This window comes from Bradysia coprophila, unplaced genomic scaffold (assembly GCF_014529535.1).
Source record: "Bradysia coprophila strain Holo2 unplaced genomic scaffold, BU_Bcop_v1 contig_193, whole genome shotgun sequence".
Taxonomy (NCBI): domain Eukaryota; kingdom Metazoa; phylum Arthropoda; class Insecta; order Diptera; family Sciaridae; genus Bradysia; species Bradysia coprophila.
Window position 1 is genome coordinate 2,418,070 of NW_023503456.1, and position 21,192 is coordinate 2,439,261.

At 37.8% G+C, this 21,192-nt stretch overlaps 1 protein-coding gene across 2 annotated transcripts; it reads right to left on the reverse strand.

Annotated features, from left to right (window-relative positions):
* Window positions 1-1,208: 1,208 nt before the first annotated feature.
* On the reverse strand, window positions 1,209-19,739 carry LOC119075244 (CRE-binding bZIP protein SKO1-like). 2 transcript variants are annotated; one of them, XM_037181642.1, is made up of 6 exons: window positions 19,284-19,739; window positions 7,998-8,296; window positions 7,548-7,927; window positions 7,260-7,484; window positions 5,960-7,188; window positions 1,209-3,164 (listed from the first exon to the last, which is right to left on the reverse strand). In XM_037181642.1, the coding sequence occupies exons 1-5, from the start codon at window positions 19,365-19,367 to the stop codon at window positions 6,080-6,082; spliced, it is 2,097 nt and encodes a 698-aa protein (XP_037037537.1). In that variant the 5' UTR covers window positions 19,368-19,739; the 3' UTR covers window positions 1,209-3,164; window positions 5,960-6,079. The 2 variants fall into 2 exon arrangements, with proteins under 2 accessions (XP_037037537.1, XP_037037538.1); XM_037181643.1 differs by lacking the exon at window positions 19,284-19,739 and adding an exon at window positions 13,930-14,545.
* Window positions 19,740-21,192: the final 1,453 nt, after the last annotated feature.

Sequence of the window (21,192 nt, forward strand, 5' to 3'; positions counted from 1 at the left end):
CGACACTTGTGACCTTCCAGTGCTCACTTATGGAGCGGAAACGCTGACTTTAACGAAAGCATCCGAAGATAAATTGAGAGTGACACAAAGAGCCATGGAACGGAGTATGCTTGGAATAACACTCAGATACAGAATGACGAATCAATGGATTCGACAACAAACCAGGGTCGTTGATGTCATGGAAAGAATAGCATCTCTGAAATGGAGCTGGGCGGGACATATTGCAAGAAGGACAGACGAACGTTGGACCAAAAAGATCATGAACTGGCGACCATATAAAAGACGAGCTATAGGTAGACCACCAGAGAGATGGACAAACGGAATTAAGAATATTGCAGGTACAAACTGCATATCACCATTCAAAGATTTCGAATTTTCGACTTTAGCTGGCTGTAGCTACGTGGTCAAGTTGTCGAGGGGAACCATTTCTATACGAATTGGCTTAGAATTAGTCCCTCTATCCGTTGCGATAACAATCTGTATTCAAATTGACTCGTCGGTCCCGCACGGCCATGAGTGCCGCTTCTCCGAAACGGCTGGAAAATTTTGCGAACTGAATGTGGTTCCTTATAGTACTCGAGTCCCTCAATAAGAATATAAAAAAAAATCAGAGGTGGTGTCGCGACTCTATTTAAGTTTTGTTCAACCCCACCGTGTTACAGTCACGATGATGTCAAGAATCTTTGCTACCGAAGTGGGTATCATACACAAGATACACACAACTTACCAGGTCTTCGTGTTGCTGCAGAATACTTTTATTGGATTCGTCGATGTTTTATAAAATGGACAGAAAAGAAACGCACATTTTAGCCTTTTCTCTTAAACTACAGTATAAGATATAGATATAGATTGTATTTCATTATTTAAATCGTAAATTGTTTTACATTAAAAATTTATTTTTCTAAAATTTTCAAAATATATTTTGTTTGTCCTTAAAAACATTGAATTTGTAATATAAAATTGAATTAAGAATTGAAAGTTCGGTAAAATGTACAGGAAACAATTAAATTGTAACAAATATTTATTTTATTTTCACTATGCCTACGCCTATCCTATCTATTATTAATTATAAATTTTGGGAAAAGTATATAACAAACGATGCCATTGGTTTTTTTTTTTTAAATAAGTAAAATACATAGAGTATAAACAAACATGCTTAGAACCGAAATATAATTTAAAGAAAATATTTATTTCTCGAAAGGTTTTTACCTTACTTCGATAAGTTTTATATTCAAAAAGATTATTTTGTTTAGACAATTACTTGCACTTTTAGTCACTTAATCCATAAAATTATAACAAAAATAGTTCCATTTTTTAACGCTAATTAATTTCAAACGCCAAACTACTTGCGACTAAGTGTTAGAACATCACCATACTAGGCCAGGGCATATTATTGAGAATTTTATTTACCGAAAACGGCCGAAATATAACAAAAATTTGCTCAAAATAACCGAAAGTTCACCGAAAATTTACTGCAAGTTTGTTCAAAACTATCCAACTGAAAATTTGATTAAAATTACCGAAAAGTAACCGCAACTTTGCTCAAAATTGACGGAAAATTACCAAAGTTTGCTAAAAATTAACGAAAAACTTTCGTCGAAAGTTGTTTCAAAATGACCGAAATTTACCGATTTTCGGTAATTTTTCAGTAATTTCGACAATGATAGGCCCTTACATAGCGCAATTACTGTAGTTAACCAATAACGAATAGGTCACTTATTAACCACTCTGCATGATCCCCACAAAATAGTCCCATTTGCACGCTTGCTATTCCAATGATAAAATTAATAATTTTTAATGAATAATCACAGCTAAAATTAGATTTAAAATAAAAAGATTTTTTTATGAATGTACCGAGGTACAATGCCATTGAACATTGCTGTGAGATTTTTTTTTTCATTTGAATTTATTTCCATCAACACAGTTCAATGATGTCCAAGTAGATCAATTGGCAAAGATGAAAACTTCTTAGTGAATGACTTTTATGGAACACGGAATATTCGATACCACATTACAATTAATTCCGTTAAATGGTAAACGTATATGTGGGACGATTGAAGACTCAATAGACTCGAATTACTTAATCTGATTAATTGTTAAAACAAATGTTAATTTTAGATGAAGTATGCATGTTTAAACTGGTCGGGTACTATACATGAAACTCACTTACAAAAGGCCCAAAAATTGAACATTTTTATACAAAAATTCGAAGCGTCCTTCGGGCACTATTTCACAGTATTATTATTTCAGTAGCAGAATTCCCATCCATTATGGTCGTTCAACCAAAAACTAATAACGTTCGTTTATTACCATCCATTCGTTGTCGACGTAAAATTTTAGTCAATTTATGTTCATGCAACTCTGTACAGAGCCTAATGACGAGACCAATGAGCTGCTTTGAATGTCAAAATTTTCATTAGGTCTGTGCCGCGTTATTATGTCAAACTTGACAGGCGAACAAAAGAAAAATTTGATATTACGTATATACAGCGTTGCTATGTGTGGCCAGAGTAAGAAATCATGGCTACTTGCTCATTGCGTACAAAAATAAATTTGGTGTCGGCCTAACAATAAACGACATTCTATAGAAATGCATTCACCTTTGGATTAGTGCATGTGACTGTTAGGGTCGAAAGTCGGTCTATTACATCTGTCAAAGTGACGTTTTAAATGTCAAACGAAAATATTTATGCGAATAAGTCAGATAATCGTTTATTTTGACAGTTTGACAGATGGAAAAGACCGACTTTTGATCCTAACAGTGACGTATATAGACAATATAGTGTGTGTGTGTGAGTGTGGGTGTATCTGTGGTGTTACAATCTTATAGTGATTTTAATTTTAATTTACTTTTAATTCAAAAATTATTTTTATTAATCTTTAACGGTAAAAATAGAAGAAATTTGTTTTATATAAAACAATATAAATGAAAACGAGTAAAATCATAAATCTCTGACCTAAGAACTAAAAAGAACAAAACTGAAAATAATTTTTCACAAAATTTGAATTTGTTTCTGTAAAACAAGTTTTCACTTAAACGCTAGTAGCACTAAATCATACCTAATTTATATATAAGTTAAATTAACGCGCGTTGGTTCTCTTATTACACGGATGATTGCATTCATGTCCTCCGTCCATGTTTCATACTTCATTTATTATTTTAACTGCAATAAAGATTCCGAAAATGACAGACATGAGTAAATTTCAATTAAATGCAAAAAGTCGACAAAATAATGAGAGAGAGATTAAGAAAGGTATTCGACCCTAGAGGCCAAAACCACCTTCAAAAAAATTCTTCGAAGTTTGTGTGGCTGGTGAAAGGTGATCAAAAACCAAAAACTTGCACTTTTCTTACAAAAACTTCTCCAGTTACACGAGCCGTCCAGGGTCGTGTGGGGTGTCATTAGAAAGGTAATCACACGTACTATTGAGCCGAACAAGGACTTATTGGGTTTAAAATTCATCGACACTGAATTATGTGCAGTTGAAGTTTTCAACCGAAGGCTTACACTGTTCCTTACACTGTTCTTAATGAAATTTCTCGAGGTACACAAAACGTACATGGTCGTGTGTGGTATCATTTGAAAGGTAATTTATTGTGCTTTTAGGCTAAATAGATCCTATGAAGTTTGGATGCATCTATGATGAAATATGTACACCTAAACATTTCAACTCCTATTTCATCGTAGATGCATCCCAACCACATAAGACCCTATTTGGCCCAAAAGCACATTAAATTACCTGTCAAATGACACCCTACACGACCATGTACGTTTTGTGTACCTCGAGAAATTTCAGTAAGAACAGTGTAAGGAACAGTGTAAGTCTTCGGTTGAAAACTTCAACTGCACATATTTCAGTGTGGATTAATTTTAAAACCAATGCGGCTCAATAGTACGTGTGATTACCTTTCTAATGACACCCCACACGACCCTGTACGGCTCGTGTAACTGGAGAAATTTTGGTAAGAAAAGTGCAAGTTTTTGGTTTTTGATCACCTTTCACCAGCTACACAAACTCTGTTTTTCAAAAGAATCCCTCTGAATGTAGTGGTAGAATACACACCTTCGAAGGTAATGTAAATCTGTAAAAGGAACTCAAGTTACACGGGGAGCCCAGTAGATGTAGGAAAATATGCTTTCTCACCAATAACTACTGTTGTATGTACAAACTAGATTTTCTTAAAAATTAAATATTTTGCATCGTCTAGTCAATAACTTTCATTTGACATATCGCACACCATTTTGAGTCAAAACTTCCAAAGAAAAACTTAGTGCAAAACAAGCAAAACCCGCTATTTTGCTTGCTTTCACGCAAGTAGCTACTAATCGACAAAACCAATTTTCATAAAAATTAAATCTTTTGTTTCGTCTCGTCGATACCTCGCTTGAATAACCAGTGAAAAACAGGTACAGTGACTTTTCCTGAAAGTTAGGTGGGTAAGCAATACAGAGGTAAACAACGTAAAACTCAGATTTTTTTATGTCGGGTCTGAAAACAGTCGACGTACTTGCCTGTTTCCCGTCGAATAACATCTCCCGGAAAACAGCTCTTGAAAAACTAGTGTAAAACAGGCAAAACAAGCAAAATACGCCGGTTCGATTGCTTTTTCGTTAGCTACTGAATCAGTAGTGCTGATTCACAAATCTCATTTCCCGTCGAAAAACAAGGGGAAACAGGCAAATACGCCGACTGTTTTGAGACCGGACATACAAAAAATTCTGAGTTTTACGTTGTTTACCTCTGGTTTGTGTGTCCCCCACACTTTCTTGTGTAAAAAGGTTGTCGTGACTCAACTGGAATCGCTCCAACACAGCTACATAAGTTTGGAGCCAAGTTCCCGGAACAGTGTTTGTGTTTTGTTTTGCATGCTTTTCACTAGTTTTTTCAAGCACATCTCTGGACGTTTTGACTCACAAATGGTGTGCGATATGTCAAATGAAAGGTATTGACGAGATGAAACAAAATCTTTAAATTTTAAGAAAATCGGGTCTGTACATACAACAGTTGGGGAGAAAGCAACAAAAGCTGAATATTTTCCTACTTTTTCGGTTTTCTGCGAAAGAGACTTAACTTAAAAATTTTCTTTTGTTCAACTGTCAAACTTGACAGTAGAACTAAAAAAAATTGAATTAGGTCCCTTTGCGGTGCTGAAATACTTGGGTTCCGTGTGTATTTGTGTGATCCGTTACAGTTACCTTCAGTGTCTAAACAAACTAAGGCGAATATTACGTTTCAAATGAATCAGCCTTGAGAGTTAAATGAGGTCAGTGACCGATTTTAGATCATACGCCGCGATAGACAAAGTCTTCTTGAAATGACTAGTCGCTTATTTGCGAAATGAACGGTTGAAACTTTCGAGGAGTTGTACGGTGCTATTGCTATTTGAAACTGTTAGCCAACCTTGCACATCCCGTGTGCAAAAGACTGAAGTTACTCGATGGTCACCCGACTCATTCGGAGGATATGACCCCACTGAGCAATGTGACCATCACCGATCCGAATTCTAAAAGTCACTAGACGAATTGGACTGGGTGATGCAGTAATTGCACTCCGGTAGCGTTTGAAACTTTTGGGTCGATCGGACTTCGGAACAGAAATTTTCTTGTGAAAAATTTGGAAAATTTACAAAGGCCAACTGGCGACTATCAGTCTGTGGTCGAACTTCCAATAATTTTGGTGAACTCCTTTTGAACCTACTGTTCAGTTCCATTTTTTTTCTCCCAATTCCGAAGAAAACATGAGCGTTGAAAATAGAAATGTTCTTTACAGACGGGCGTAAAGTACAATTATTTTGTCTCATACAAAACAGACATGCTGTGTGCTTCACAACAGCAGTTTTATTAAATTGGAGAAGACGTATTTCGACAGAAAGTCCAATTATCTTGCAGTGACCGTGGAATGCTTCCGACAAATGCAAACAAATAAAAACGATTTTGGATGATCGAACTATACTCACTTTACGTGCTCCATACACACACACATACACGCGCACACCGACAAGATTTAATCCGGTGACGGTGCACACGTATACAAATTAGGAGCAACCAACTAAATGCGCTCGCGATAAAGAACGGCTTTAAGCTCCCTTCATCAAAATCTTCCTTTCACTGCCACTTATTTGCGACGCATTCAGTTTTTTTCTTTCCTCGTCATTGCCGCCAATCATCACTTTATCATGCATGATCTCGACTTCGGCTCCGCCCTTTGCAAACGACGAAATCGTATCCAACTTCATCTCGTACAATTCTTTCGGCTGTGTGCTCAGCACATCATCATTCAGCGGCCGGTCTATGTTGAAACCGCTGCTATGCGAACTCTTCATCTGATCGTGGAATTCGTTGGCCTTACCGTCGAAATCGCTTGCCGCACCGGTTGGCGGTTTCCAAATTTTATCGTCCACGTCGAACTCAATGAATGTTCGCGGTTTCTTTGCCATCGATACGCCGGAAACGATGCTCTCCACATCGGCAGCATAGTTATGTTCGCTGACTTGGTCGTTGAATGCAAGAATGTCATCCAAATTCATTTCTTCGTCCACTAACGCATCACCGAACTGCTGCTTTGTGTCAAACAATAGACTTCTACGATTCTGTAACAAGCTCTCCTCCAGCACGTCCGTCAATTCAGTCTCTTTGGGATTTTGTCCAAGTTTCAGATTCGGAACGGCAACCAGCGCCAAACTGAGCAACAGCACCATGAGACATGTGGCCGGCTGAGCCGTTTTACTGGTGCCTTTGGTGAGCAGTGTCTGTAACTTTTTCATTTGGCTCATCAAATTGTGATTCTGGCTCTGCAGCTGTTTGATACGTTTGATGAGCGTCTGATTCTCATCGGTGCATTGTTTGACGCGTTCCTCCAATCCGTCAACGTATTCCTTCTTTCGTTTACGCGAGTCCTGAGCCGATATCTTGTTGCGAATCTTTCGTCGGATGCGCTTCAATTCACGCTCCTCGTGTTTGGTCAATGGATAATTACCGGGCAGCGATATGCCTTCTTTGGCCAGTAGCCGTTTCTCTTCATTGGTCAACGTCAATTTCGGATACGAAGATTGGGTATCGTGATTACTGTCCGACGAATCGCTGTTATTGCCCGTTTCGGATGGTGTAGCCAATGAGTTTGATGTCATCATAACGTCGTCGAAAACGTAGCTTTCTGCGTCGGATGTATGGTCGGACATTGAGTCGTCTGAAATTGAGAAATGGAAGAAATTTCCTGAAACGTTCTAGACACAATAGGAAGTGGTCGGTTGATCTTACCGATAAGCTGCTCCTTGGACACCAACACATTCTTCGGGACCAATCCTTTCTTCGATTGTTGCAACAGATTAGCGGCAGCCATTTTTATGTTGGACGATTTGTTGTTCAGACTCGACGCATTGATGATTTTAATTGTGCGAAAATCTTTAACATCTTGAAATGAGACCGGTAACAGTATGGAGCGTGGATTCGACGGATTCTGCACACGAATCAATTTGCGCACACCTAAACAAACGAATTTATTCAGAACAAATCGCTGACTGTCGGCGATGGCCGCCACAAAATTACCTTGAACATTCGGATTCTGCTTGTTGATGACGAATTTTCCGGTCGACTGCGGTTTGACAGCAATTGGTGAATCCTTCATTTGAATCGTAACCTTTTTGTTGGTCGATCCGGCCGTCACGACTTGAGTGGCCGGAGTCATTTTATAGATTTTGACCTCTTTCTTCTGCTGCACCGCCGTTCTGATATTCGATGGCATTGGTTGGTGCTTACCGACAACCTTCGATGAAGATGCGATGATCGTTGACTTCGGCTTCATCGGCTGACGCATTGGTTGCATGAATGCTGTACGCGGTGGAGAATTCTGACCACCACGCTCACTAATTGATGGTCCTGGCGACGATAATGTTGGACTCAGTGGCTCATAATCGGGACTTATATCACTGCAGTGACGGAATATGAATGACGGATTAGCAATCTGTTCAGTTATCAATTAACGATAGTACCACTTACACCTCCATATTATCCATATTGTCGCTGGACAGTCCACTATCGGAACCATTACTAGATGTCGACTGATTGTTGGCGGAATAATTGATGTATTCGGATACATCGTTGACCGGTTTATGGTTCATGTCGTTGACGAAACCGTGGAATTCCGGTTCGGTCGACAGATCTGGCGATATTCGATCTTTCACCACGGTGGATGGTAGGTCATTGAAGTTGATATTCCCATCGAAATCGCTTAAAAAGCCATCGTTCAGGAAAAGAGAGTCGAGCAAATCGTCCGGATTCGACGGCCATTCATCCGACTGTAATTATAGATGGAAAAGAGGAGAATTAGCTCGAGTTATTGGGTTCAGGTGAATTGAATTGTTTTTTTTTTTAGATTAAATTTTCGAGTATTTCACAACAGACAAATGTGATATCATCATTGCGCTATAATTAAATGTGACCTTCATCGTATCAAATCGACGACAAATAACATAATCGACAACTGATTCAATAAGAGTTACTTTTCATTGAAAAAACGTATTTATTCAGTCAGCACTTTGTCGAGGCATTTTTGTAAATTAAGTGGAAAATCGTCAACATGTTTGTAATTCTAGGCAATTGCGACACGAAATGAATGGAGAACCATTTCATGAACCATACTTTGTCGGCGAATAGAATTTGCGTTTCATTTTCACCGAGAAATAGGACTTTACTGTCTTGCTGGGACATTTTTTGCTAAGGGGTGTGGGGAGGTCGTATATCGAGCCGAAGGCGAGGAATGCATCATACACACCTTAACAATAAATTTCAGAGCAAGACATTACAGTACTTTGTTGTCTTCTGACCAGAAAAACCGGTTTCGAGCAAGACAGTAATGACGCATTTTCTAGCCGCAAGACAGCAACAAGAATAGACCGGCTGAAGCCTGGTGAGGTCTTTTTTCATATTTTTTTAAATTTCTGTATACTACTAGCTTGGTACTCATTCAAGTACCACTTTGGTATTCACCAAATTTTCGAATTATAAACAGGCAAGCGAGCCGCCTTTTTTATCAGTCGGTGTGCAGCTCTCAAACAGTAAACATCTCTACAACATCCGTATTAGTCGGGTAGTCAACTATCACTTTGGTAGTCAACTACCACTTTGGTAGTCAACTATCACTTTGGTAGTCAACTACCACTTTGGTAGTCAACTACCACTTTGGTAGTCAACTATCACTTTGGTAGTCAACTATCACTTTGGTAGTCAACTACCACTTTGGTAGTCAACTACCACTTTGGTAGTCAACTACCACTTTGGTAGTCAACTACCACTTTGGTAGTCAACTACCACTTTGGTAGTCAACTACCACTTTGGTAGTCAACTACCACTTTGGTAGTCAACTACCACTTTGGTAGTCAACTACCACTTTGGTAGTCAACTACCACTTTGGTAGTCAACTACCACTTTGGTAGTCAACTACCACTTTGGTAGTCAACTACCACTTTGGTAGTCAACTACCACTTTGGTAGTCAACTACAATTTTGGTAGTCAACTACCACTTTGGTAGTCAGCTACCATCAGTCGGTGTGCATCTCTCGAGTAAGAAAAAAATTTCTATGAATCAAGTAACGTGAAGACAAAGCATGATTTCTTTACAAATTCATTGGTTGTCGCGTAAGGCTTTGGGAAAATTTTAACTTGAAAAGTTTGACAGTTCGATGGAAATAGTTGTTTATGACATCGAGCCTACAAGTACTTCGCTCCGAGATTCATACAACGTTTTATGCAGTTTATAGTTTTCGAACATTATGATCTCGAGTTGCATAAATTTCTATTTTATACCCTGTCAAAACAAGAGGTTTGAAAGTATAGACATTTTCTGCCCCGAACTGTCATCAGACTGAGCGTCACCAAAACTTCAATTTGCTCCTGGCTGTTTAAGTGGAGAAAATAAGGTTAATCACACCGCTGAAGTTTTCCTTTTGAAATAAATCAGTCAAGCAAGTTGTTAGCAAATGCTAATGCAAGTTTGCCATTTTATGATAATGCGAAAAGAGCCGAAAACAAAAGACATTTTTCTACTGTTAAGAGCTACAGTTCACCAGTGGGCGTCCATTATTGATCGTAACAGTGTAGCTTTTGACAATAACTATTTGTTTTGTCTGTAATTCCACAACCTTTTCGAGCAATGATTTCATTGACTTCTAACGATTTTCACGAACTCACAACCTTCAACTTGCCGGGCTGATGCTCTACTTTTGCAGTACGTCAATAATGTTATGCATTGTAACGAAAAAGAAAATGTTCTAGCGCATACCGATCATACCGATGCTACGTCAAAACTTTCGATAAAGTGATAACGTTAAGAACGCCTGCCAACCCAATAACTTGGAGTCTCGGAAAAGTTTCAATTCAGGTCATTAGTTCCTAAGCCAGACTCCGAAAATCAGGTGGGGAAATTAAAAAAAGCTGGCTGCGTCCTCACAGCTCTAATCATTAATAAAATGTGGTGTGTCATGGCCTTAAAAGCGAGAAGTGTCAGCTATGAGAACTGTTCAAAATATTGACAATTCGAAGCGCTCAGCGCAACATAAAAATGCGAATTCATTCAGAAACATCTCCGACTCCGACTTCACTATACGAGCGATGTATTTCAATCACTGTGCATCCTAGATTACGCTAGGCCAACCAGGTAAGTGGAAAAGGACAATCACACAAGGAGCTGACCCTCAATTGGCGTACAGTCCGACTAGCTACAACATTTAGGTTCAGAGTACACATTCAAAAGATCCCCTGATCCGATCTCCTGAGAGATTCACCAACATCATAACAGTATTTTCGACGATTCCTTCAGAGACATCTCCGAATTGAAATTAAAACTGGAGACACGATGAGACATTAAAATCATTTGAATACATTTTTGCGCCTAGCGGAAATGTTACTATAATGTAGCTTGTACGCGTGCAATCATATGTGTAATCGGTGTCTGTGCCCTCGATATGTAAGTCTTTTCAACGATTTTCGTTCAACTTTTGATATGTTGAAGACGTTGGAGATAAAAGAAAGCTGATTAATGGACACGAACATGTTGATAAGAAGGGAAAAGTACAATTTCAGTGTTTCGAATCAAATTCCGATAATTCCGTCAAAATACGGTTGCTGTGCAATCGTCTAATGATGCTGTTTAATGTTCATCATGAAGCTCTGTTACGGAAATGGTTTTGAGGTGTTTCTTTTTATGGAAACAGACTTACTGATGAATGCATGCATAGTGGTGTTGCAACATTTTTTATGAATTAACAAGTCGTCTGAATAAAATGAACCTTTGTCCCACTCGGAAAAAAGCGACTACACCGTCAAGTCTTATGATTGAGTAGGTTTGCAAAGTATGAAATCGTAGCAGCTACCAGTAGTCGGGAACCAATATTGTTCTTTCATTCACAACAAAAGCACAATAATCCGATTTCAAGCGTGTCCAGAGACTGATACGCCAAAGTTAATTCAACAAAAGTCTTCAAAGATTTAAGAACCGCAGGAGAGTAAGGGGTTGCACAGATGACATACAATCATTACGATACTGTCTGCAGCACCATAGATTAATTGTTCATGAGACAAGTGGATCGCCACCGGTTTTGAAAGCGGTTTTGATTTGTGTTTTTTACACGTTGCCACACATGCTTTTGTCGAATTCAAGGTGTTAATATGAAGGTAACACAGATTGCTTGGTAGAAAAGGACTTCACCTTGCCCATTAGCGTCAGTATTGAACAGTATTTGATACCAACAGGAAAAAACTAAATTTCAAAACCTGAAAAACCCAAGGTAAATATGGGCGGAAGTAATGCCATTCAGACGCGCGGCTTAGCACAATAGTTCGATGCTAATGACACCTTTTTTTGAAATGGTTGACTATGATTCACTTGTGTTTCACAAAATGTTGTTCCTATCCTAAAACAGATGGCCCAGGTTTCTATGGGTACATAACATATTGGAATCTATGCCTATAATTTAGTGCTCATTTAGTGCTGGCTAATGAAACCGGTCCCGAGTTTGGTGCTGCCTGTTGAGAGAAGTTATCAAGTATTTTGTTAAAAAAGCATGTTGTTTTGGGAGTTTTGGCTCGAAATCAAAAATATTTTAAATTTATAATTTGGGCTCGATAATGTACTCATTTAGTACTGGCGAATGAGCCCTCACTCGAGTTTGGTGCTGCCACCTGACCTGAGATATTACGCTTTTACCGTAATCTTGAAAAATTAAATATCTCAGGTCAGATGGCAGCACCAAACTCGAGTGGCTCATTCGCCAGCACTAAATGAGTACTTTATTGAGCCGCAAATATAAAATTAAAATATTTTAAATTTCGAGCCAAATACCCTGGAACGACATGCTTTTTTAACAAAAAGTTTGATAACTTCTCTCAACACACAGCACCAAAGTCGGGACTGGTCTCATTTGCCAGCACTAAATGAGCACTAAACTGTAAACCTAACGTGTAACATGTTGCGAGTCCATTCACTCTCAGCATATTCAAATGACATATTTATGGCCTACAACTATGTTTTTCTCTGATAGGAGAGTCTGGTAAGTCTTATAAGTGGTACTATTCGCCAATACTGAACAAGCACTAAATTCCTGACATATTTCAAAAAAGTTAAAAAATTGGGGGTGCCAACGACATGTACCTTGGAAAAACCCTTACTACGTTGGTTTAAACACGAACTAGGCGAGCCAATCTTGATCTATTTCAATGCATGCATTTTCTAGTGATAATGAATTCTTTAGTCGATGAACTGATTAGTAAATTATGGATGTTTCTGATTGTGATCGTCATTTCTGACACACAAAAAAAATGAAATCACCAGCACAAGTCGATCTTCAAAAGCACAAAAAACAATCTTCAGCAGGTCAAGGTCGATGATCTAATTCAACTACAAAAACGTTTACTAACCCACGTAAGCAATATAACTGAGTTAGATGATGTAAATGTAATGGAAATCACATATCAAAGGACAACGATCTGTAGGTGATAACTTTCATCGTGTAAGAGAAAGGACAGTTGAAAATTTTCTTTTTTAATTGAAAGCCACGTAATTTTGTCCAGCGTTTTTTTTTGGTGTGTTTTTCAAGTATAGAAATTCGACGAATCAAACCATATAAATATTCGAAAACGACCTTTCTCTTTTCGTATAAAAGATGCAGACTCAGAGCAGCAGCACATAAAAACCAATTTTTTTTTAGCTTAGCATTGGATTCGACTCATTGGATTCAAGATTCAAGTGAGTTAAGTATTTAAGACGAATATTAAAATAGTTGTTTGTGCAACAAGAATCGTTTAAAGGTTGTTAAGACAGCATGTATGATACCAGAGCATAAGATTCGTGTTGCATATAACGTTTTATGCGAATTCTGTGACAAAATGAATTGTTTGAATACCAAAACACAAACCATTACTGCATGGCCACTTTTGCAACCAGAGAGACTCTAGTGCAATGTTAACGATAATAAAAGTCGCCAACATTTGCTACGCCTCACCCAGCCAGTTGCAAAAACCTTCTCAATATTGTTCTAATGATTCGTTTAAAATGCACATGCATGGTGCTTAGGCTGCATTGTTACCGATGCCGGTTGAGACGTTATAAATGTTTTACCGATTTTAGTTGTCCTTAACTATTGCATTATTGTTGGTTATGAACAGTGGCCTATATGTGGTGAAGGTTTTATTGTTGTAGAATTTCTAAGGGATAGAATCTTCTATTGTTGATGGTTGGATGTTACTTCGGGGGAAGTCTTTCCTGCCAACACTTGAGAATGCAAAAAGAAACACTAGTACACTAGTACGAAACAGATCTTTTTTGTTGGCACTCTAATCCGGCGTGCTATTCCTCATTACAATATCACAAAGAGAGGCCAGAAACAGTTTCAATTCCGTCACAGAATTGCCTAAACAAAATTTGATTCATACGTACGAGATCGAAAACAGGTTCTAAGTCCATTGTGGGGTTAAGTTCGCGTATCCATCTGTTCAAATGCAATTATTTATAAGAACATTGTTGTCGTGGTCTCCAGTCGAACATTCACATTTTAGTTGGAAACCGTTTTTAAATCGGAATTCTCTCAATTGTGCCAGAGAATTTCATTCACTTTTTCGAACACCGTATTCAGTATAGCGTATACGTGTCATAAATATGTCTTTCACATGCGGTAATTTGTTTTCTACACTTCAATCGATTGCTAATTCTGTTCTAAATTGCAAAATAACATTTCTGCGAGGAAAAGATAATTATTATTAATGCGACATCGGTATACTGTACTGTACGAAGTACTTGCAATCAGTATGAAATTCATTCACATGTATTCGCACTTACATAACCGAAATAATATCAAATTTACGAATATTTTGTGGAAAACGTTTGATCAGCGCTCAACACCGTACTGAAACACACGAAACAGTAACGAGATAAACGTATTACACACTTTACGTAGCTGAGTATAATCGCGCATTGGATCAATTAATATTATTGTAATGTTACATACGCTTGCAACACAACACCGATAACACTTTGTGTTCGTTGAATTATTTCGTTGGGACTGGAACCATAATATATTTCACTCAGTCACGTTTACTGGTTTAACACTGAAAACCGAGATTTTTTCCGTTTCTTTCTCTCTGTTCATTTCATTATTAAAGTCATCAAAAAGCCAAAACCACGGCTCGATTTTACAGTTATACCTACCGATGAATAATAACATTTCACAAGATTGGCTTTCGGTATTTTAATATGGTGAGTGAGTGGAAGAATAACAATTTATATTGAATGGGAAAGAAAGGTATACCAATTTTTCCATCGTATATCATTACAATAAAAACCGGTAGGTTGTTGATTCTTGTTCCATAAATGTCGAATGGAAGTCAAGCGAAGCGAACACATTAACAGAATGAAATCACGTGGCCAATTTTAGCACATGTGAAGAAGTGAGAAATTTTTTTTTTTTGGTTTTCGAAGAAACATTCACTTTATGTCCGAATTGCAGAACCCGATTACAGATTGTAAAGAACCCGAGCGAAGCGAGTTTTCTTGAAGTTTTCTCAAGATTTTTTTTTGATCGTCGCAAAATGTTTAGCTTGCAGAACCCTGCGAAAATGAAATTTGCATGCCTCGCCATCGGCTCGGATGTACAAACCCTGCACTTGCGAAAAAACAGTTACCGAAGCTTGTTGCTCAAAAATAATAAAAATGAATTACTTACACCGCATCCAATGTAACTAAGGTACTGAGCAAAATATTATTTTATTGAAATAGTCGGTGCATATTAGAGGCTAATAATACTATTTTACAGTGGACATCAGCGAAATTTCGATGGGAGATTTACTTCATCTCTTTTCCAGCTGGTCCATTCATACAAACAAAACTGCTGATACTTGATTCTACGGTTGAAACGGTTGAGACGCTCGTGGTAGTGTTAAAACCGTATAAAGACGTTAGCTGCCATGTTAAGCCAAAACAGCGTATCGCATTGCTACCGTACAACCTTAGATTGACGAATTTGTGAGAGAAAATATATGAAATTCTCTCCCAAATTTGCCGCTCTAAGGTTTTTAGGTCTTTTTTCTTTTAGCAAAAAAACCCTATTGTGGACACCCCATCTGTCCGTCTGTCTGTTCATGTGTCTGTGTCACAAATAAAAAATTAAACGATAACAGCCTTGATTCAAAATTGCAATGCTACTGTGAGCAAATCAACACCAGGCAAATAATAATTATTTGTTATCTGATAACCAATCGCTCATAGTTGGCATTGCAATTCGAAAAATTTGTAGTTGGTAGCTGACTACCAAACGTAATTTTTCGGCAGAAATGTTTACTATTCGATAACTGCGCACCAACTGACGAAATTATTCTGCCTGCTTGCTTATTGAAAGCTTGAATTTTTGGTAGTTGACTACCATGCTGATAAAGAGGTGGTAGAGATGTTAACTGTTTGAGAGCTGCACACCGACTGATAAAATTATTTAGGCTGCTTGCCTATTTATAATTCGATAATTTGGTAGTTGACTACCAAACTGGTAGTTGACCGTGACCGTGACATATCAAGAGCTGGTGTCTGTGCACGCACATACCCAGTAGAGTTTGAACGTTGAATCACTCGACTAAGTGATCGGACTAGCTACTAAATGCGGATATAATTTAATTTTCGTCTTTTGTCAATTACCTCTTGTCTGACCACAGCGAAGAATTACCGGTTTACTTGTATCTCACACATTTTCTCATTCCTTTATTTTACTCCATCCTCATGCACAATCGTCCCACCATACGAGATTAATTAATAGCACAATGGCACAATACTACCAAACTGGTAGTTGACTAGCAAACTGGTAGTTGACTACCAAACTGGTAGTTGACTAGCAAACTGGTAGTTGACTACCAAACTGGTTGTTGAATACCAAACTGGTAGTTGAATACCAAATTGGCACTACGAAACTGATAGAAAGTCGAAGATATCAACTGAAGAAACATTCTTCCTGCTTGCCTGTTTATAACTCACGTATTTGGTAGTTGGTAGCTTCAGAATTGAAAAATTGGGAAAAAGAAAAAAGACCTCACTAGGCTTATAGCCGGTCTATTCTTGTTATACGTTGTATGTACGGTAGCTTCTTTGTGTGCTTTGGAGAGCTTCTTTCATTGGAAAAGCTATCGACAGTTCCTTAGAAGCAAAGCCGCAAATGCGATACGCTGTTTTGGATAAACAGGAAAGTTAGAGCAGTTTTGATCGTATGAGTTGGCCAGCTGAGACAATATCATGCCGAAATTTCACTGATGTTTCCTGTACGTCGACAAAAAAAACTTCTATCCTCCATACCAAAACTGTCAATAGTAAATGTAATTCAACAGATTGAAAAGTCATCCCGATTCGAACTAGTACTGTTCCCTACACTAAATATTGGTAGTGAAAAGTGTTCGATTTCCTGTTTGTTTTGTTAAAACGTCTCGCCTCCTGATATCCCCTATGACGTTTACTTGAGGTAATCAAATGATTTCCATACCTTATGTCCCTGAATACTCCTCCATACAAAGTTGATGCTAAATCATGAACAAATTTAATGTGAACTACCTGTCCTCCTAAAGCAATTACCAACCAGTGATTAAATACCGGAAATCGCATAGACCAAAACCATTCAGAGAACCCAAGCAGTGACGGGAATTTAGTAATGAATGATTTTACAACTCCATACAATAAGTGTGTCTGTGTGCAAGAGTGAGTGTTGTTTGAAATAAAATTCACATTAAAAATGGATTAGTAAAACTGAACGAATTGTATGGCACATTCACAAATTCAGCCACGAAAACTCATTTTACTACAAACAAACTCGTTTCGGTAAAAACAAGAGATAAATATTTGGATGTGTGTGCGAGCGGATTCATGGCATGTAACACGCAGCATTATAATACACTTGTGATTAAGCGAGTGCTTTTCAAATCTTTGCGTTATCTTATCGCAACCTTAACTCAATTTTATAGGACACAATAATGATGTTGCACAGCAAAATTTCGGAAAAATATTATGGGACGGTGATGCATCACAAAATTGAAATTGTTGGTAAAATTGCAACGTTGTCAGCACGCTGTCCAGTAAACTGCTGTATATACGTGAACCTCATTTCGAATGCATAACATGTTCGGAAGAAATGCAACGATTGAATCATTATCGGAGTCATATAGATAGATGATGACGCACAGCTGAGAAGACTGATTGGAGACAGTTAGTAGTTGACCTGTGGATACGCTTTTTGGAATGTGGACTATTGGTTCCTTCTGCCAAAATCACTTTAAAAAAAATTGCGCGCGACTCTTGACTAGAGGGTGGTGATCGAAATGATCGAGCACCGACGACATGCACTTTTCTCATGGAAATATAAGATTCAGTGAGATATGATCAGTTGAAAGTATGGGCAAAAATTTGACTGTTTCGGTGAACCTCTAGCACCCGAAACCGCAAAACTGTCAAACCATTTTTTTTGTTAGTATAACGTTCTGCGTCGAAATGGTCGAAATAGCGGTCATGTCTAAGTTTTGCTGACCTCCCCTGTAATTTGTAGACCATTTTGGTTTGCACTCATTGATTTCTAACGAATGCAGCCATAAAATTGTAGAGACGTTTCGATTGGTGATAGGAGGAAGAATTTTATAGGAATAACTCAATCGCAACAGGTCAGTTTCAACGTTTCAAATCTTCCTGTAAAATTACCAGTCACGAGTCTTTATCATGAATGGCTCTCCTTTCCATTAATTTACGATATAAATATTAATTTGTGTAGATTAAAAGCGCCGACAATTATCATTACACCGGCGTAATGACAACTTTGATGACTGTGACACACAACGATTCATTTTATGGCTGCTGTTTCAAGTCATTCGCTCAGTGGTGTTGATTTCAAATCTTGTTTACTGTAACCAAATGTTTGGCTAGAAGAATTCTATAAAATTTATGGTTGACGTCGTTGCCAATGACAGATGATTTCAATACAACACAGTGCGGTTGGGTTGTTGAATTGACTTTAATTTCGATAGTTTTGGATATTATTAATCAGCTCGGAGCCATGAACAAGGCTCCATAAGAAAATTTCCATTTTTCGTCCGCACCATTTGGTGCAGCGGAATCAAAGGCACCTACGGCTACATAGACAGTGGTGGAGAACTGAATTGGGCTGAAATTCTGTTAGAAATGGTATACAACAAAATTGGGGAAATGGATGCAAGGGAAACTGGTGGCGCTCCAAGCTGATTAATACCATCTGAAAATATCGAAAGTGCATCCGCTTGTTTAATTGAAATCCATAAAGCCGCACCGTGACAGTCCTATCGCGTCCCACGTAAACAAACCAGACATTTTGTCTATGACTAACAATAACAACAAATTTTCGTTATATTGCATCAGCAAATAAAATTTTGACTAACGATCAAGAGGGATATTTAACGCCGACAATTTTTCTTCTTTTTCATTCAGCGGAACATTTGTATACCAAACAATGAACAGTCTACGTGTTACCAGTTAACATTGTTTCGGCTAGCTTAACATATGGAATCGAAAGTTATAATTAAACCACACGACTATTAACTTGCTTTTCATGTAAAGGCGCAAAACATACATCCAACCATACCCAGAGCCACTATACTATACTTGATGTAATTGGGGCACCAGACGATGCGCATAAATATAATATAATTGAATTTGATTTTACTAATAAAAATTGCTGCTGCAAGAATGGTTCGGACTTTAAGCGAAATGAGAATGTATTGCCACTATATTCTTGAAGAACTTACCAAAAAATTGGCTGTTGATTCGTCAAAGAATTCATGTTTAATATCCGCAGGATCGGTGTTTTTGTCTCGAAATAGGTAATCCATGTCAGTATAGTTTTTCACTTAATCTCGTTTGTTTCGTCATAAATTGGAATGACAAAAGAAATGAATGGATTTCAAAATACAAACACTTTCCAACACACACTGAACCGCAGACTTTGATCGGAAAACGAATAAGAATTACCCACTTTGGGTGTGTGTATTGGTTGCAGTACAACACCGAAATTTAATTTGCTCGAAAATCACTTGTTCTTATTCACTTTAACTGACAAGTTCTGACGATATTCGGTTCCGAAACAATTCAAATCGATAGATTGTTCAATGTTGTTGATAAAATTGCGTTAAAACACACAAAAATATGCTTTCTGAAACACCGAAGTTTGAAAAGAGATTATTTTATCGTATGACGTGGACTTTATTAAACGTCAAATCATTGCGTCATGTGGGGTCATACGCGTTATTAATCATTATGTATCTTCTTTATCGATTAACCGGGAAATTGAAATTTAATTTAAATTTTGGGATATCTTTTGTGGTCGTTTGATCTGTTGCAGTACATGATGTACATGATGCTCTTGTTTCCTTGACTGAAAGTTATGGGTCTTAGGGATGGTAAACACTCTAAAATGTGTGTTTACTATGATTGAAAATGCATGAATGTATGACCAAAAACCTTAAATGCATGAAAATGTCTGTCACCATAGAGTTATACTCGAGAGTTGGCAAGATGGCGCTTTTCTATCAAAATGCTAGTTGCAAGAGGAAACCAGCATTTTGGGTTCCGATGCTCCTAATAATTGTACTCTGTGTGATCAGTAGCTGTTGTTTTTACATTTTCCTCTGTCGATTTTTCAATGGGATGTGCTGGCTCACCCATCGGCTTGGCGATAAGCGCTTTAAAAAAATAAAAATGATGAAATGGCAGAAAACGTTACTGCTGTTACATGATTTATTGTCTGACATTTTCTGACATTGTTTGTTTATTTATTGAAGTTGGTTTTTTTGTGCTTTTCGTTTTGTTGAAATCGATTATAAACCACATGCGACGCAGATTTTTTTTGGTCAAAATTATTTGGCAGATGATTTTTGCGCAACGAAGCTGCGCAGCGTTCGGAAGACTCAGCCTAATTTTCAAAAGCAAAATGAATAATAGTCTAAACGCAAAATTTTCGACACTTGTGTCCTTCCAGTGCTCACTTATGGAGCGGAAACGTTAACTTTAACGAAAGCATCCGAAGATAAATTGAGAGTGACACAAAGAGCCATGGAACGGAGTATGCTTGGAATAACACTCAGAGACAGAATGACGAATCAATGGATTCGACAACAAACCAGGGTCGTTGATGTCATGGAAAGAATAGCATCTTTGAAATGGAGCTGGGCGGGACATATTGCAAGAAGGACAGACGAACGTTGGACCAAAAAGATCATGAACTGGCGACCATATAAAAGACGAGCTATAGGTAGACCACTGGAGAGATGGACAAACGGAATTAAGACTATTGCAGGTACAAACTGGCAGCAAATGGCAATGGATCGTACGAAATGGAAAGAAGTTGGAGATGCCTCACACTTTTCTTGTAGAGATTTTGTTAGGATTTCACTCGAAATTTTGACAAAATTCGAAAATTTGACGAAAATCGAAAATTTTGTGAAAATCAGCTACCACGGAAGTGACCAAATTTTTCCAGTTGCCCCACATACCCTGAAATTGACCAAATTTTTCCAATTGCCCAACATTGCCCATAATATTCAAAAACTTTGAATTTTGCAATTTCCACCAAATTACAACCAACTTCACAACAATATCACAACATTAATTAATTAATTCCACTAAATTCTGCTTTTTCCTCGCAATATCTCCGGTTCC

What these genes read in the sequence shown, in the direction of transcription:
- LOC119075244 (XM_037181642.1), bottom strand. Translation starts at nt 19,367, where the DNA reads ATGGATTACCTATTTCGAGACAAAAACACCGATCCTGCGGATATTAAA. An exon ending in AATCAACAGCCAATTTTTTG is followed by an intron (nt 8,297 to 19,283) that starts GTAAGTTCTTCA and finishes CTATAATTACAG; the next exon opens with TCGGATGAATGGCCGTCGAA. An exon ending in GCAGAATCCGAATGTTCAAG is followed by an intron (nt 7,485 to 7,547) that starts GTAATTTTGTGG and finishes TCGTTTGTTTAG; the next exon opens with GTGTGCGCAAATTGATTCGT.